The sequence below is a fragment of the Ictalurus punctatus genome, chromosome 1 (assembly GCF_001660625.3).
Source record: "Ictalurus punctatus breed USDA103 chromosome 1, Coco_2.0, whole genome shotgun sequence".
NCBI classification, from domain to species: domain Eukaryota; kingdom Metazoa; phylum Chordata; class Actinopteri; order Siluriformes; family Ictaluridae; genus Ictalurus; species Ictalurus punctatus.
In genome coordinates this window covers 30917375-30936567 of record NC_030416.2, presented here as the reverse complement: position 1 = coordinate 30936567, position 19193 = coordinate 30917375, and the positions used below count along the sequence as shown (strand labels likewise).

General features: G+C 40.5%; 1 protein-coding gene across 3 annotated transcripts in view; it reads right to left on the bottom strand.

Annotated features, from left to right (window-relative positions):
* Positions 1-19193, bottom strand: part of fars2 (phenylalanyl-tRNA synthetase 2, mitochondrial) — a 157131-nt gene that overhangs the window by 75747 nt on the left and 62191 nt on the right. For all 3 annotated transcript variants that reach the window (XM_017480248.3, XM_017480275.3, XM_053683850.1), the window contains exon 5: positions 4962-5122. In XM_017480248.3, the coding sequence (XP_017335737.1) occupies positions 4962-5122 (161 nt within the window). The remainder of the gene's footprint in view (positions 1-4961; positions 5123-19193) is intronic.

Genomic DNA, 19193 nt, shown 5'->3' with positions numbered 1-19193 from the left:
ATCCATCCATGCATTCGTGCATTTTCTGTAGTGCTTATCCTTCACAGGGTCACGGGGGACTCCCAGTGACTCGGGGCACAAAGGCGGGGGACACCCTGGAAGGGGTGCCAACCCATCGCAGGGCACAATCACACATTCACACACTACGGACAATTTAGAGATGCCAATCATCCTACAACGCAGGTCTTTGGACTGGGGGAGGAAACCGGAGAAAAAGCAGGAAGCACGGGGAAAACATGTAAACTCTGCGCACACAGGGCGGAGGCGGGAATCGAACCCCAACCCTGGAGGTCTGAGGCAAAAGTGTTAACCACTAAGCCACCGTGCCTCTAGGCACATTTTCCTAAAGATAATTCTGCCCCTCTAACATGTAACAAATAATGAAGATAATAAAAAAATAATGAAGATGCTTAGGAAAACTATGCGTATATTTAAACCCGTTGTCACGTCTGTCACGGCGCTGAGCGTGACAGCGTGCGCTTCCGGGTTTCACTGACTTTGTTTACTTTCTACACATGTGTTTTGTTATGGTTTATATCTGCTCTCCACCCCTGTTAGGTTATTGGATGTTTCCCTCACGTATCATTATTATTCACACACCACTCATGTGTCTTCGTTCAGGGCGAAGTATCGTGTCAGTGTTTCTACTATACCAAGCCCTTTGATCCTCGTTTCTTCGTTTCACTGGGCTATCCTGTTTATAGCCCAGTTTATGCCTGTCTGCTGATTGCCTGACTCCTCGCTGGTTTTTGACCACGGTTGTGCTTTACGATTTGGATTTGTCTGCCCGTCTCTTAAATAAAAGCTTTAACTGCATTTACACCCGTCTCTCTAAATCCATTACATCACACCCGTCCTTATTCATAACCTATAGCCATTTTCACAGTCGCATTTGTTAAACTGTCTCCTAATTTACCATACCTGATCTTTACAGAAAACCAGCAACACCTAGTTTATAAAGTTAACAAAAACATTTCTATGTTGTTTTGGCGGAAATATATTTCTTGAAGTAGCGATGATGGTGTGCAATGTAGGCAGAAAATCTGACCCATAAGATCGAGATCATAAAAGCAAAGATATCTCTATGTTATTATTATTATTATTATTATTATTATTATTATTATTACTACTACTACTATTTTGCTCAGCTAATAGCAAGCAGGGCAACAATTCTGGAAAATGTATAATTAACCATTTTCCAGAATTCTTGCCCTGCTTGCTATAAGCTGAGCAAAATAATAATAATAATAATAATAATAATAATAATAATAATAATAATAATAACAACAGAGATATCTTTGGTTTTATGAATGCATTACTACAACTGCTGTACTAATAAAAAAGTTTCATTACAGTGTCCAGGCCAGAGAAAGCGAACACACATCACAGTAGGAATATGGCATGGCTGTAGCTGGATTCTTGGATTCACACTCCTGACCCTACAGGATAGTGTGTGTGTGTGTGTGTGTGTGTGTGTGTGTGTGTGTGTGTGTGTGTGTGTGAGGTACTTGGTCGACCTGGAAAAAAATTAAAGATGAGGGAAATTCCAAATAGAGGTATGAGAGGGAATACCAATGATCAGGCGCTCAGCATACAAGAACAAGATCTTTCATAGTCGAGACGAGAGATGGATGAAATCTCTGCTGCGGTGCATCTAACGGCTGTGTGCTGTAATATAACTGTCTTTATAGTGTACTGCAAAATATGATTAAGATTAAAACTGTGTAAACAGAACAGATTCGTCTTCCATGTTTAATGAGCCTGTTCAGGCAAGCAAGCGCTTTTATCCCCCCCCCCCCCCCCCCCCCCCCCCCCCCCCCCCTTCTTCCTGTATTAAAATATAAATCATTTTCTGTGTAGAAACTGTGGAGATAACTGCATCAGCGCTTTGGGTAATGCTTTACATTAAAGTTCTTTTAACTAACATTATTTACTGCATTAGTTAACGTTAACAAATGATAAATGCCTGGATTAATAAATACAGCTATTAAAATAATTTCAGTCAGCTGAACTTCATGGCCATGGTCTGTCATTTTGTATAAGTAATGCTGGCTCAGATTGAACGATTTGATTTTTTTTTTTTTTACTAGAGTAGTAACAAAAGCCATATTTTTTAAAAATATATATATATAGTAACTTACAGAATAGTTTTGGCTGGAAAATTTCACTCAGTTCTTAAAATCTCTCTACACTTTATGATTAAAAACTTCCAATGGAATTCATTTGAGCACTCAGACTGGCTAAAGTATGAAAAACTGCCACTGCACCGGTTAAAAAAAAGAAAAGAAAGAAAAAACAAAAGAAAAGCAATGTTCAAATAGTAACAAAGTAAGTTAACACGTTCATCAAGTGATGTTTGTTTAAATGCTAATGCAATACAGCTGGACTGACCAATGTTTATTCAATCCTATCAAAGACTAAAAATCAAACGTAAATGAACATACATACATACATACATCGTGTTTTTAAATGTTGATAACTCCGAGTGTAAATGATAAAGCTTGCTTTTCAGGTTCAGTTCTGAATTTTGCCACACATGTTCATTAATCTGTTAATATTGGCTTCATTTAACTTATGGATGGTATAAACATTAACGGCTGACCCTGCACTCTGACCCCAACTTGCTGGGGTATGCGAAGAAAATAATTTCACTGTGCTGTGACTAATAAAGACTCATTATCATTAACAGGTGTTGATTATTTGGCTTATTTGGATTATAGTTTTTAAAAAATTCATTAGAAGAAGTATTAAATACTTTAGTTATATGTATTACCATGGAACATCCATGAGACGTTAGTTCCTGCCTATTATTTATGTTACAGCAGATATAAGCAGCTATATTCCCTCAGCAGCATCTTCTTTTCTGTCTCTTGAGGTTAATAGTACAAAAACACAAACAAACCCAGCATTTTACTGAGAAACCAGAAGGTGTAAACTCCATCCTGAACACTTTCAAATGCTGGGAAACTTTACAAAGTTGTTTTGGGTTTTTTCTTCACAGCTCTCACAGTGTTTCTCTCATCAGCTGTTGTTGTTGTTTTCCTTGGCCGACCTGTTCGGTGTCTCTCGCTCAGTACACCAGTGGTTTCTTTCTTTTTCAATACATTCCAAATTATTATATTTAGTATTCCAAATGTCTCTGCAATGCCCCTGATTGATTTTCTTTCTTTTCTCAACGGCTTGATTTTCTCCCATAGACAGCTCTCTGGTCTTCATGCTGGCTTATTATTGGCTTTTTTAACAACAAATGCAGTCTTCACAGGTGAAACTGAAGGCTAAAACCAAGAGTAGATGATCAGAGCTGTTTATTGTTTAAACAATCAATCTAACAGGACACAGCTGGGTAACAAGAAACATCTGTCGGGCGCGTGTTCCAATATTTTTGCTCGCCTACATGTTGGGTGGTCTGATACAAAATGTTCCATGTTCTATGTCGTTTAACACATAGTTTCAGAGGTGATGATATAAACGGAATCTAGAGTCTGAGTCTGTTTGAGGGAATGATATAAACAGCAGCAAAAGGTTTCTCCACAGTACGTGCATCTCGCTATACACACTCATTAAGTGACCTGGCAGACACTCGATAGAGGTTTGTGTAACGGTAAACAGCTCATTGTGCTGGCAGCTTCAGGGAGTTTCACAAAGCTCCGGTCTGCAGGGAAAAGCAGGAAATTATACCACAGCTTCTAACTGATCCATTTGCTCATTTCTCGGTGGTCAAACGAGACTGAACATTGCATCGAACATTCATTCTTCTGGTAAATGTCAAAAGAGTTTAGGCTTATCCTGGCTGCTATGCACAGAGGATCAATAGAAAGTAGTCCCGGTCTCAGCGATTCCCACTAGGCATGTCATTTAATTTTTAATGTTAAATTTTATTTAATTCAGACAACTGCCTCACCTTTTCACATTTATAACATTGTCATAGTATTTAAAGTTATATGCACCTGGGTGGAAACAGAAATGTACTCTTTGTACCCAATTAGCCTACTCTAAACGTGGAGTGTCAAGGCTAACATTTGTTAGCAAACCTGGCTACTGGTTTAAACACCATAATAGGGCAGCTGTGGCTCAGGTGGTAGAGTGGGTTGTTCACTAATTGTAGAGTTGGCGGTTCATATGACCACCATGACTACACCTGGCCCACATGACTCAACATGCCGAAGTGTCCTTGAGCGAGACACTGAACCCCAGGTTTCTCCCAATGGCAGGCTATCACCTTGCATAGCAGCTCTGCATCCACTGGTGTGAATGGGTGAATGAGACACAATGTAAAGTGCTTTCCAGAACCGCTGAGGTAAAAAAGCACTATATAAGTGCTACATAAGCGATATAAGTGCAGACTATTTACCATTCAATAGTTATGCTGAAGAGAGACAGTTTTTAATTAAAATTTTATCTTGCTAGGGCTTGGTTGGAATTACATGATATAAAAGTTAACCAAATTTCAGTTATCTTGCTAGGAACCATGGAACACTAATTTGTACAATCTAAAAGCTAGCCTAACATTAGCTATCTTGGTCGCTGATTTACATAATATAATAATTAGCCTAATGCCAGCTACCGACTGTAGGTAAGAAACTAATGTTGTTCAAGTGTGTATTTTGGGTGGTGATGTTGGCACTCCCCAAACACTGGCAAAAGTGCACTTGTCTTCATGTTGCTCCCATGCAATGGGTCATATTGGACCAAGGTTTGCTACTTGGGCTGCTCATTAGAGCTCGATTTCTTACATGATAATAATACTTAGCCTAACATCTGTTAGCTTGTTAGCAATCTTGGAAGCTACTAAATTGAATTAACTACTGTTGGAGAGCTAATATTCCGTCCTTCATCATCACCAAGTGCTTTATTTTGGTCACAGATCCACAGCAGTGGATCCAGTGCATATCCTGAAAAACCTGGGTGTGAGAGCATAGGGCGCACGTGCACACACTCATTCAAAGTGCATCTCATCATACCTGAAAGGTCACAGAGTCGTTGATGTTGGCCAGACGAAACTGTTTCAGGAAGCGCTCGTCTTTGCTCCAGAAGAGTCGGATATCCGGAATGCCGAACAGAACCATGGCGAGTCTTTCCAGGCCCAAGCCAAAGGCCCAGCCGATTTTATTCCCTGCGCCCGCTGTAAGAAAGTAAAGGAGATGCAATCGTTTCTGACTCATCTGTTATTTATTACAGAGTTACTTTCGTTTTCAGTGCAGTGTCTCTAAACGAAATCACATTTCACCATGAACGGCAGTTTGTTCATTTTGAACAGATTCCACCAGCCACCCTTGAGAGCTACAGTCAGATGTAAATGCAGTATGAAGCAAAGTGAACTGATCAATACCGTCTAGTACAACTCGACAACCACAAAAGCAATCTGATGCAATTAATGCCGCTCTTGTATGGCTGATATCTTTACACTATAAGGTGAATAAGAATTCTAGAGTTTTGAGAGAAAGACGGCTTCCTTTGACGGACAACAAATGGGAAATTCTGCATTAAACAGAGCCGAGCTATCATGGCGACAATTACGACTGTTATGAATATGATTTGCTTTGCAGCCCGGAGGTGCCCCAGGATGGGAGGAAAGGTGACCATATATAATGCTCTTTTCTTTCATGCACCCATTCCTGCTTTTCATCTCTGTCATTCTCTCTCTAAGCCCGAGTTGCGTTCCTTCAGAATTGAGAAAAATCTGCTTTATATGGTAATGAAGGGGGAACTCTGGGGTCAAAGAACTCAGTCGGGGAAGACAGAGATATGAATAAATCTCAATCTTCATCCACACAGATCAATCAGCTCCTGCACCCTCTCAAACATCTTACATTAATTATTCCCATCCTCATACAAGCGATGCATCAAAATGCAAAAGCTCTCGATTAGAACAAACTTTTTAATCGCTTTCTAAGCGTGAATATTCATAACGTGCTTTCAGTTTGGGTGGTGTGCCATGATTGGCGTGTTGTGCGGCTGCCATTTTCATGTAGAGAAACATGGCCGACCGTTTATTTGGGCCGAGGATTGATGGATAAGCTGATTGCTATCACTCAGCTGCCACTGCAGGAAACGAGCACATCAAGAGAGATGAAAGAGAGACATGAAGCTGTGTGACATTGCTAACAGCGAAGCAAGTTCAAGGCTTGGAGATGTGTGCAATCACTCACACACACTCACACAAACGTATTGCCAAAGATGGCACGTATCACGGACATCAGTGATGACCTCAAATAATCGTCGGAAAAAGCTACGCATTCTAACACCCTCTATTTTCTACCCAGGTCTGTGTGCGACAACCGTCTCCTTCTCTGGCCAATCGGCTCGGAAGCTAGCGTCTGACATTGTTCACCTGACATCAGCGATGACATCAGCACGGCTAACAGTCCTTGGCAGAGCTCACTTTCACAGCTTGACGCCTCTCTGCCATTCCCCCTCTGCCAATCCCTCATTCCCTCCCTTCATCTCTATATCTCATCCCTCTATTACTCATCACCTCCTCTCCCTTGGCCTCTCTTCCTCCCCTTCCTGTGGCTGTTGCTCATTTTCAGAGCATCTATCCCTCTCCTTCTTTTTTGCGCTCCTTTCATCACCTATCTTCCTGGTCGAGCTACCGCTGTTCGAGCTACAGAACTGCTCCGCATCAATATCCGAACCCTCGGGTGCCATTTCCTCTGTCTATTCATCTCGCTCAGGGACGTCAAACGAAAGTCCTGGAGGAGTACTGCCCTTTCAAGTTTCGAGTTTTCCCTTCTTGTAGCCTGTTTAAGTCTCGGTAATTAGATGAATGAAGTGTCGGACCCTTATGATCTAAAGCTGTGTCACATAGTTATGTATTATTCTAGAGGATTTTGGAGTCCGCCATGTGCCGAGAGTGTCTACGGTGAGAAATTTGAAACCATGTAGTATACTGGAAAATCTTGAATAATACACCAAAACCTGTCCCATGATGCACCACAGAACAGAAGAAAATTGGCTCGTAGCAGATAACGGACATAAACGGTAAAATAACGGACTTTAAACTGTAATTATTTATAAAATGAGAAAAACAGCGTTGTTTAATTTTGCTAAACTGAACACAATCTAGCACTATTGTGTGCAGGATGCATATCCATCCATTTTCAGTGCTGCTTATCCTACACAAGGTCACGTGGGAACCTGGCGCCTATCCCTGGGACCTCAGGACACAAGGTGTGGGACACACTGGACGGGGTGCCAACCCATCCCAGGGCACAATCACACACCACCATTTACACACTGCAGACAATTTGGACATGCCAATCAGCCTACAACACATGTCTTTGGACTAGGGGAGGAACCCGGAGTACCTGGAGGAAACCCCCAAACGCAGGAAGAGCATGCAAACTCTGCACACACACAGAGAAGGCAGGATTCGAACCTCCAACCCTGGAGGTGTGAGGCAAACGTTCGAACCACTAAATAATAATAGAATGTACAATCTAAGCAATCTTGATTTGTCCTCTAAGAAATTGAAAGAAATTCAGACTCGGCACTAAACTTTCTAACTTCACATCTCATTAGGACCGAAGCAGTGGGTCTAACCATCCATCCAAGTACAAAATACTCTTGTGTTTTCTTACAATAAGATGCCAAAACTATTTCCACACAACACAAAACTATTTTCAAAGGGCATCATGACGCACTAGGAAAACCGTGGTGATGATGGCTGACCTATGAGCTCGTTCCAAGGGAAGATCTCAGCAGGTAAATCTGGAGCCGAGTTACAGCTCACCTTTTCGAAATGGCATTTATTTATGTGTGCCAGAGCATAAAAATGCCATCCATTGATTCTAGATTGGGATTTCTTCCCTCATGTTAAATGACATTTTATCAGAACCGTGTGAAATAAATACATATATACACACACCTACATACATACATATATAATTTGTGTGTGTATGACAAGATTAGCTGACCTTCCTTCTCTTTCACAAGTCTGTTTATTTTATTCATTCTTGACACGTTACAGATTCAGAGCTCTTACACATCACATCAGAGTCACGGCTTTAAGACTTTAAAGAGCTGAACTCGTTCATCGTAGTAGCTGATCCTACACACAAGGTCGTAAGATCCATTCAGTGATTTCTAAACCACTCAAAACACCAAAAGCATATACACACAATAAGGTGTGTTACAGAATAAAACAAGGGTGCACGGTGGCTTAGTGGTTAGCACGTTCGCCTCACACCTCCAGGGTCGGGGGTTTGATTCCCAACCTGTGTGTGCCGAGTTTGCATGTTCTCCCCGTGCTGCGGGGGTTTCCTCCGGGTACTCCGGTTTCCTCCCCCAGTCCAAACACATGCATGGTAGGCTGATTGGCGTGTCTAAAGTGTCCGTAGAGTATGAATGGGTGTGTGAGTGCGTATGTGATTGCGCCCTGCGATGGATTGGCACCCTGTCCAGTGTGTACCCCCCCCTTGTGCCCGGTGCTCCCTGGGATGGGCTCCAGGTTCCCCACGACCCTGAAAAGGATTAAGCGGTATAGAAGATGGATGGATGGACAGAATAAAAGAAGAATTTGCGCACAGATTACACATTCATAACTCTCCGAACATTGATATGACGCTTGTTACGTTTCACAGAAAAGATGAACGGCCCGTAATCGAGGCCAACGATGAAGCGAAGCCGCTCATTTGGAAGGAAAATACAGTTTCAAATTTGCATGGCGTGATTAATATGGATTTTTTTTTTTCCACAGGAGTGTATTGGCACAGGCGTTCCGTCGCTCCGTACAGACCCACAGTAATGAATAAGTAATGCGGGAAAATAAATAATGCAGCTTGATTAGTAATGGAGCTCAGTGTTTTGGTTGCATTATCGTATGTCAATACGAGCAGGAGAACGACGGCTGCACTTCTGGTTCAGGCTTTAAGAGTCGACACGACATGAAATTAGGGGTGCGTGGAAAAATAATGGAATATTCATACACGTTCATTCATAGAAGAAGAAGAAAAAAAAACTCTGATCTTTTCAGTGTACACTTTCACACACACAATAAAAGAATGAACTATTCGATTTAGAGGTGTTCTCTAGGTGCAATATCTCACCACTGTCACTTCAGATAAGAAATTGCTCTCCTTAGGGACTTTTATCATTACACACAAGAAAAACCCTATACATTTGTGTCTGCAGCTCAATATACCTCTCAGACAGTTTCCTCTCCAGGTGCTGTACAGCTTCATGGTTAATAAATTAACTTCAGCCCCGGAGAACAGATGCAAAGAACTATTCATCACTTGCCATGCATAATGTACAGGCTGACCAACGGGACTCTTATTACATGACTGCCTGTGTGGTGTGTACTTCTGTAGTTCAGAGATGTCATTGTATGGTAAGGTCCAGGAGTGTGTGAGGGCACTGATGCGTTCTGAACTGAACCAGTCAGTGTGTGATACTGAATACTCAATGACAGAACTAGATCACACAACAAATGGAGGTACACTGAGGTGGTCATGCTATTAACATTTATACCACTACACTGCACTACTGAATTCTCAAATCTGACTGGTCAGCATCCAGGTGTTGATGAATTTTCTAAAAGAGTATGTCTGACGGTCGTCCTGGCTGCAAGACAAAATCACAGGTATACTGTATATTAATGCATTCGCTCTTATTTGTTATCAGTTCCTTATACAACAGCGCAGTAGAATTCTTGAATCTGATTGGTTAGAACGTGCACGATACTTTGCAAAGTTTGCCAGCAAAGGAAAGTGTTTAGACTGAGGAGTTTATGCTAACTGGTTCATCAGTAAAATGACAAGCTGCATTTGTGTGTGTGTGTGTGTGTGTGAGAGAGAGAGAGAGAGAGAGAGAGAGGTAGAGAAAGAAAGAAAGAGAGAATGAATGTTTATCACTGCTGTAACGTAAGTGATAACCATAACTAACTTGGCTCACAGACAGTCCACAATATTAAATCTAAATATAAACCGTTACAATGAGCGATGTGTCATTCCTCAATAAATGAAACAATGGAACCGTTGGAAAATCGCTGCGGTATAAGTGGAATAAAACACTGCAGACAGTGCAGTTATACAATAATAATGCACTCTGCTTCACATTGTGCTACATCATACCACCCCAGCGTGGATTCTTTTCCTATAAACTGCACAGTCGATCGTGTGTTATCACTTACATAGTAATAACGCATACTAGAAAGTGGGTCATGCAGCAAGACAACGACCCTAAGCACACAAGTCATTCTACCAAAGAATGGTTAAAGAAGAATAAAGTTAATGTTTTGGAATGGCCAAGTAAAAGTCCTGAGCTTAATCTAATAGAAATGTTGTAGAAGAACCTGAAGAAAGCAGTTCATGTGAGGAAATCCACCAACATCCCAGAGTTGAAGCTGTTCTGTACCGAGGAACGGGGTAATATTCCTCCAAGCCGATGTGCAGGACTGATCAACAGTTACCGGAAACGTTTAGTTGCATTATTGCTGTACAAGGAGTCAGACCAGATACTGAAAGCAAAGGTTCACATACTTTTGCTACTCACAGATATGTAATATTGGACTTGTGTGAAAATCTGATGATGTTTTAGGTTATATTTATGCAGAAATATAGAAAATTCTAAAGGGGGTAACAAACTTTCAAGCACCACTGTATGCCATCTCAGCTATGAGGTCTCGCGATGCATCTGAAGTGACCAGATAACACGATTAAAATGCAGCAGCGAGGGTGAATCTCTAATCAGCTTTGAGATTCCCTTCCAGAATTCAAACCCGGACCTCGACCGAACTAGCTCGCATTTATCGGTGCATTTATCGCCCTCTGTCTCAGAACACTCTGACAAGCGCATAAGCAACTACAGCTAATTGCTCATGAGAGGTTAACCAGGTGGCTTAACCTCATCCTAATGCAGGATAAAATCGAAGTAACACAGCGTTCCGTTTAGCTAAAACCTCCACTGAATTCAACGCTGACTGCCATTTGCATTTAATCTCTTCCAAATTAAAGGTTGCTTTCCGTGTTTGGTTTTTGATTCCACTCCGACGCTCCAAAATAACGGCACTCTCTGAACCTAAGACGCTTGATGGAAAATGATGAGAGTCTGAACGGGAAAAGAGCTAAACAGCGTAAAAACCTAAAACCAGCCTTATGTTAAAGGGCTCAGTTTCCCTTCAGAAAAAGCTAATAATAATATAAGATAATAATCTACATAAATGCATGTCATGTTATTCATTAACCTTTACAGAACTATAAAACAAGGAGATGTTTTCTGGAAATTAGGAATGGTAACTGGATCGGTCTTTGCCTGAAAAATTCTTAGAAATACAATGTATATAAAGCAGAGCCAGTGCCAGATCAGCATTCCCTGATTATTAGACGGTAAAAACAGCATTCAGTATTTAAAAATGCCTCTGTGTATGTTTATTCTTTTCACATGCTCCCTTGATCAATGAGACAGAAACCAAACCTCCAAAGGATAAACATTAATGCCAGGCTAATTTAGGAAGCTATTACATCTCAATTAGTGCAGCTTGGTTGGCTGAGTCGTGTTGCTCTCTGGTCCCACCGCAGCAGCTGTCTGGGGACAGAGCTTCCCCTCCAATCCTGAACCCCCCCAAACCCCCATACCCTCCCCCCACCACCACCCGCCCCCTACCCCGGCACATTCATTCTGTTCCTCTGCTTTTAGTCTTTAAGAAATGCTGCCATGGTTAGCGTGTGTGCTCTCAGCTCAGACAGCAGAAATGCTACTGTGCAAGACCTCATTATTTCCAGGGTCACAGGTCATGGACAGCATAACATTCAGAACATTTACCGTTTTGTACACGGCCTGAAAAAGAGTGTTTTGAGGTTTTGAGATACAGGGCTGAGAAACATGAGAATCCCAGGTGCTTGGTATGGTTTTGAGGCTGTCGTTGTCCAACAGCTATATTTTATGGCTCGCTCTTTATTTACTACTGACTCCTATTTTAGCAACATGAGTTGTGCGAGGGGAGAAAGAAAGACATTTCTAATTGTTTCCGTTTCTAACAGTGATGGGATTTCTGGCTCTTTGCAGCCAGTCAAGGCAATCAAGCAGTCTCTATTGGCTCCCAAACGATTCCTCGTCTGGGTAAAGACGTCGATCTTTGCCTATCACTTAAATCGTTGGATGAAATTTTACCCTACATTCTAATTTACAGTATAGGCTAACATTATAGTCTGCAACATCTTTGTTTTAAAGTCTATTTAGATGAATGTAAAACCAAACCTGCACTGACAGAACCAGCAAAAATCCTGCATTATTATTTTATTATTATTGTGCCTGCTGTGTCTGCACGAAGTCAAATAACTTAACTTATCCTGTTCACTTCCTGAATACACTACAAACTTCATAACAATAAGCAGTGTTGTTGAAACCTCACAGTGCCTCAGTCACAGAAAAGATTCAAAAACACATCTCACTATTTTCACTCGAACGGTCTCTAAATCCTTACTCTGTGCCAAACGAATCAGATCCAAATGCATTTTGGTGAAAGCATCTATTAATTCAGATATGCAAGTTAGCTCCCAATGTGAGTCAACTCCCAATCACTACTGTTAACGTGTGATGTTAACTGGCACATGACACAGATCATGCACTAAGGATGGGAACTAGTACCCGAGAACTAAATGCAATAACTGATCATAACAGGGCAGTGGTGGTTTAGCGGTTAAGGCTCTGGGTTACTGATCAGAAATTTGGGGGCTCAAGCGCCGGTGCTGTCAAACCTGCCACTGTTGGGCCCTTGAGCAAGGCCCTTAACCCTCTCTGCTCCAGGGGCGCCATATCATGGCTGACTCTGCGCGTTGACCCCAACTTATGCGAAGAAAAGAATTTCACTGTGCTGTAATGTATAAGTGACCAATAAAGACTCATTATCATTATTATAACAAAGGCAATAAACACCTCTGGGGTTGGGGGCTCGAATCCTGCCTCTGCCCTGTGTGCATGGAGTTTGCATGCTCTCCCCATGCTTCAGGGATTGAGGCTGTGTAGTGTAGGCTGATTGGCATCACCCATTCAGGGTGACCCCCGCCTCGTGCCCTGAATTCCCTGGGATAGGCTCCAGGATCCTCCCCCACGACCCTGTATAGGATAAGCAGTATGGTAAATAGATGGATGGATGGATGGATGAATGGTTGGATGGTATCACTCAGGCACCAATCATCGTAAATTCTTCCAGTGCAAATCCCATGAGAGATGTAGGGGAAGCACAGAGTTTCATTTCTGTGCAGTGACCGTCAAATAGGTATAAATATGAATCAACACTTTATGAAACAAAGTTTATTATCCCAGTGAGTTTATTAAGCAAATCAAATATGCAGTGACATTTTAGCACACAGCTGATAAAAGGCGATATTAATTAACACTGGAGCATATTGCAAGCGATGCTATCATTGCTACAAAGGTCATCTAACTATATGACTACCATCAGTTTGTTTCATTTCTTTCTGCACTTTGGTTGTGGATGGAAGTAAAACAAAACACACTCACACACGTTATATATAAACATTAAAAGGTCAGCAACACTAAGGCACAGGAATAGGAGTGCCCGCTAATTTTATCTGTAGAATACTCGATAAACACCTCTGATCTTTTGATGTTTCTCATAATTTGCCAAAAGAAGATTGTTAGCTTGGTTATTAAAGACAACCTAAATTCCAACTCAGCTATTTTTTTGGTCAGCTTGTGTACGATTCATCTGTAACTCCTTAAGCCAGTAATTATGACTTTGTACTTTTTGTTCCATTGCACAGACTAGAGAACCAAAGTACCTACCAGTGCCAAGAGTTTTTTTTAAAAGCATATCTAAAATCATTATTCAGTACATCGCTAACAAACATGGCAAATTAAAACGTATCTATACACCAAATATCAGCATGAGCAATGCACCAGAACAGACTATACATTTTCCTTCCCATACAAATGCATGGTTGTTGACAGAAAGAAAAAGTACACATCGGCAAATGCTAGCTAGCTAGACAGAGGTCTGTAGCTTCAGGGGAAAACAAGCATCTCTTTCAGACAAATTACAGAAATGCAGTGACGCTCTAACCCCAACTATGACAAAAACGTCAAAATTCTTCTCGGCAGTAAAATCCCACTACGGTGCAATAGCAGTGACTTTTTATCCATCTCTAAATAACCACTTATGCATGGAGAAGTGCAAGACACTTCAGACTGGGGCAGAACTTCAACTTCCACCAGGATAACAACCAAAATGCAAAAATTACACTGGCGTGGTTCATAAACAAGAACCTGACGGTATAAGAACGGCCCAGTCAAAGCCCAGACCTCAATCTGATTGAGAATCTGTAGCTAGACTTGAAATTTGATGTTCAGCAATGTTCTCTATCCAATCGCACGGCGCTTGAGCAATTTTGCCAAGAAGAATGGGTGAAAATATCAGGATCCAGCCATAAAAAGATGATATCGGACAAATACTGACCTAGAGGGGTCAATACTTAAATTCCCCATGAAATCAAAATTGAAGTTTGCAGATTTTATTATGAATATGTTAGCCTTATGGTTATGGTTATCTATAAGCTAGTGGGCTCCAAAACAATGGCAAGATTTGTATTTAGAAGATATATGCATTCAAAATTTACAGTCTCTCTACCACCAATATGGGCCAACAACTTTGATGACATCATCCTGCATTTCAGGTTCTCGTCAGATTTTCTGTCCAATCAAATGCTCTCTGGAATCTGAAGTGTCCCGCCCCCAACAGTAGAGTTGTAGGTTTTCTATCTGTGAGGTAAGCTAAACTCTGTAAGCTTTTAAAAATGGGGGAGGAGCCACTCGATATATCCTGCCCTGACTTCCTGTTTCAGTGGAAATTACATCAGCATATCGAATAACGCTACAAGGCACTTCAGTGGGACTTTAAACAACCAACAAATTTCTGGGTTTTTTATGTCTCAATTTAACCCAAAAAAGAAAATAAGTTTACTATTTTCTACAAATCTAACAACAGAAATTCCACTGAAGTCCATTCATACCAGGATGTGAGCTGCACTTCCCATCAGAGGACAAGTTAGCATCTAGATCTGACCGTTTCATTTTCACAAGTCAATCAAATCAAGATGGATAAAACCAAAGACCGCATTTATATTATTCCCACAGAAATATGCTGTTTTACTCCGAAATACTGCACTTTCTGTAACAGAAAAGTTTGCTCAAATTTCTGATGTCTTTAAAAGTGTGGAAGTATCGAGTCAGTATCGGATACTGACACATACCCAGAGCCTCAATATCAGTTTGATATAAATATGAAATATTACGCAATATGAAATTTATTTTCCCCATTCTCTAAAAGTCCATTTTTTGACTCGGTGTGGCTCCCCAGAACATTATTTTTACCTGCATCCTGTCATGTTACCTCAGTCTGTGTATATATAGCCCCTGTACTGTTACTGATCTGTGCAAGGCCTTGCCTGAGTTTGCACTAGTGAGCCATGTTTCCTGATCTCCATCCTGTTTTGTTTTAACAACCTAAACCCATTTGTTCTAGATTATGATTATGTATTTACTTCTACTTATCATGTAAAGACGATTAATCGTTAATGTCATGCCTAATTCATTTCTTGTATTTCACTAGCTGTAATTTTGTGTTCTGGATAAAGATGACTCACAGCAGCTCTTCTGTCATGGAAACTAGCAGAGTGTGAAAAGGAGCGCTATGCTCTCAATCATCTGTAAAATATTACAGAATTATTTTCCTTTTTATTTTCCTATAAACAGCACGTCCCGAAGTGTTTCGTTGCTCTTATAGCACAGCAATCTGCTAACGATTACAACCGAAGGACAACACATCGTTCTTTTTAATACATTAATATGGACATCTTGTGGAACATCTGGAAAGTAAGTTAGTTCCTGTCCCAGCGACTCTTTTATTCACTCTATTAATGTTTATAAAGACAACGTTGTCATGTTACCGAGAAACCACAAAGTCATCTGAACACTTTCTCATGTCATTGACACTAGACTCCTTATAATAATGCTAAATAAACATGTTCTTACAGAAAAAGCGACCGTGCCAACAATTACACCATTTATATGGAGCATCCATCATACTAATCCCTGGGTAAATTGTTACTATAGAAACATTAATGTATTACAACGAGGGTGTTAATATAAACCTTGCAGCCGGCTCCACTGTCATAGGAAACTATACCACAGTGCTGGTGAAGTCTTCAATCTGAAAGTGTGGATGAATTTTTTGAGGTTTATATTAACACTCTCCTTCTAACATGTTATCATTCCTGTAGGAGCAGCTATTATTATTATTATTATTATTATTATTATTATTATCATTATTATTTATGCATTTATTTATTTGTAGTGTAATAAAAAAAAATAATAATAAAAAAACAGTTAAAAACATCAAGGTGTCACTCATTAATAACTTAAAAACTGTAATCATTGACAAACCTGTGTGGTATTAGAGGACTAAAACACTTTAGGATGTGCTGTTATTAGAAATTAATCAACTTCGTGGTAGTGACGGTAAATCCGCTTCATGTTGGGCCACATCACGCCACCCTGCTGCTGACTATTTTCCAATAACAGCATGTCTGTTCATGTTTTATTCCTCACTTCACGCCTTCTGAGTATTGAACAGCGCTGTTGATACCAGTCTATAGACTGTTTGGATCTCTAGGTACTGTGTCTGATATTGTTTTAAGGTAAAATATCACTCTATTTATAGCAGTCTGCACACAGATATGGTAAGAAAACTGCACTGCGATGGATTGAATTGATTCATTTAATCCTCCAGCTGTGGAAACAGTCCCTGTTCAGAAATATACAGCATCAATGTGGGGCAGTGGTAGCTTGGCAGTTAAGGCTCTGGGTTACTCATCAGAAGGTCTGGGTTCAAGCCCCAGCACTGACAAGCTGCCACTGTTGGGCCCTCAGCAAAAAAGAGCAAGGCACTTAACTCTCTCTACTCCAGGGGCGCTGTATCATGGCTGACCCTGCACTCTGACCCCAACTTCTTGACATGCGAAGAACAGAATTTCACTGTGTTGTGTATATGTGATCAATAAAGACTCATTCGGTCATTATTAATTATTCATTAATTCATTCAATGTATAAATAGATCAATGGGCTTTGAGATTGGACAGCTGAATAAGAGCAAAACAGATTTAGTCAAGAGCCTCTGTGGAATGTATTGTACAGACGTTCCAATAAACTGTATTTTCATGAACGCACATGTGCTTTTGCATGGGATAGTTTTAAATCTAGTGCCCTGATGGTACGAATTTCAGATCACAAGACTGCCAGAGCCACTGTCAGACCTTTATTTAGATGGTTTTATATCTCACCTGCAGGTTACTAAAGATGAAAACAACTGCCCAAAGGAGGAAATTTAAAAATAATTTTACCCTGGTACTTATTGACTGCGCAATCTCATTTATACGCTGGTGTTTGTTTGGGTTTTTTTTTTTTTAGCCGTTTGTTTTCAGCCAAACTTTTTTTGTTACTGCTATAAAAATTTATGTATGCACAAAGTAATCTTATTTGTACTGACTGTTAAACTGAGCAATAGATAGCGAGGGAGAGAGAGGGAGGGAGAGAGAGAAGGGGGGGGTGTCTATCAGAGGATTTGCAATATAATACTGCACAGGAAAAGTAAGCATTGGAAAATTTCTCACGCTTAATACACAGTAATATATAGGATTACATGATTTTAGTGAGGGTGGAAAATTAATAGCTGAAATTAGATTTAATCACCAGAGCTGGGCCAAATTATTAATCAGCCAATCATACATATTAAAACAAGGGATGCATAATGTTTACTATATCGTCAGACTAAGTCCTCCCGAATCATTCATATAAAATAAATAAATAAATAAACCCAACTCAATTTAAATCTTAATCACCAAATATTTTTTTTTTTTTTTTTTTTTAATGACAAGAAACTGCTTTCACTACTGTTAATGACTGAGTAAAGACAAAAGCCACTCATGGAGATTTCCTTCCTAGCACTTCTTATTACTTGTGGAAACTTGTTAGTAGGACTGCACTGCGGTGGAGGAGACAAGGTCGACAGATTGATTTTCTCCTAAATGGTTTTGTAATGCTCTCACAGACTGAAGCTGTGGCTGAAACACTAGAACAACAAAGTCTTCAGGCTGTACAACTCCAATGTGGTGGTTTGAGGTAAAAAAAATATATATAAATAATTTTTTTTTTTTAAAAAGCAGAAAAACATCTGCTTCAGATACCACTAGCCATCATTCATGCAAATCTGTAGGGTTTTTTTTTTTTAAAAACAACACAGCTCTAAAGTGGTGCAGTTTCCTAGTTCTTAATATCCATGAATATCTGTGCACCGCATTTCTGGTCTTCGTCCAGTCTTCAACTGAACCTGTGCCCACTGTAGCCTCAGATTCCTGTTCCTGGCTGTGATCTGTGAACCCAATGTGATCTTCTGCAGTTGTAGCCACTCCACCCCAAAGCTCAGTGTGTTGTGCTTCCGATTTTTGCTTATCATGGTTGTAAAGAGTGGTCATTTGAGTTCCTGTCAGCTCGAAGCAGTCTGGTCATTCTCCTCCGATCATCAATAACGCGTTTCCGCCTGCAGACCTACCATTCAATGGATGGTTTTTTTGTTTTTCCACACCGTCCTGGGTAAACTCTAGATACTATTGCATGTGAAAATCCAGGAGTTCAGCAGTTTCTGAGTCACTTCAATGTCAGAGATCACCCTCCCGCCCCCCGCCCCCGATTCTGACATCTGATGTGAACATTAACTGGAACTCCTGACGACATGTATATGCGTGACTTTATGCACGGAGCTGTTGCTACATGATTGGCTGATTGGATAATTGCATAAATGAACTGACATACCTACTGAAGTACCGAGTGTATTTAAGCTAATAAGGAGAGCCTTGCAGAGATAAGACTAAACAGCCATTAGCTTCCCATCAATAAGAAAACTGCCTGACAATATTTTGCCTCTATAAGACTTCATCATATGGATTTGTGCTTATTGTCGTGTGTAACATAGAAATAAAACACACATCGAATGTTCAGTCTTTCACTCTGTCACATTATTATTCCATACCAGTATTAATAGGAGTACAAAAGCCACACCTTATAACTGGTATACAGCCGCCATAACCGCCCACTTATAATTAACATCCTCGGTGCATCACGTTCTTGTCAGATTAATCACCATCATTTGTAGCTGTGCAACACCATTTACACTGTTT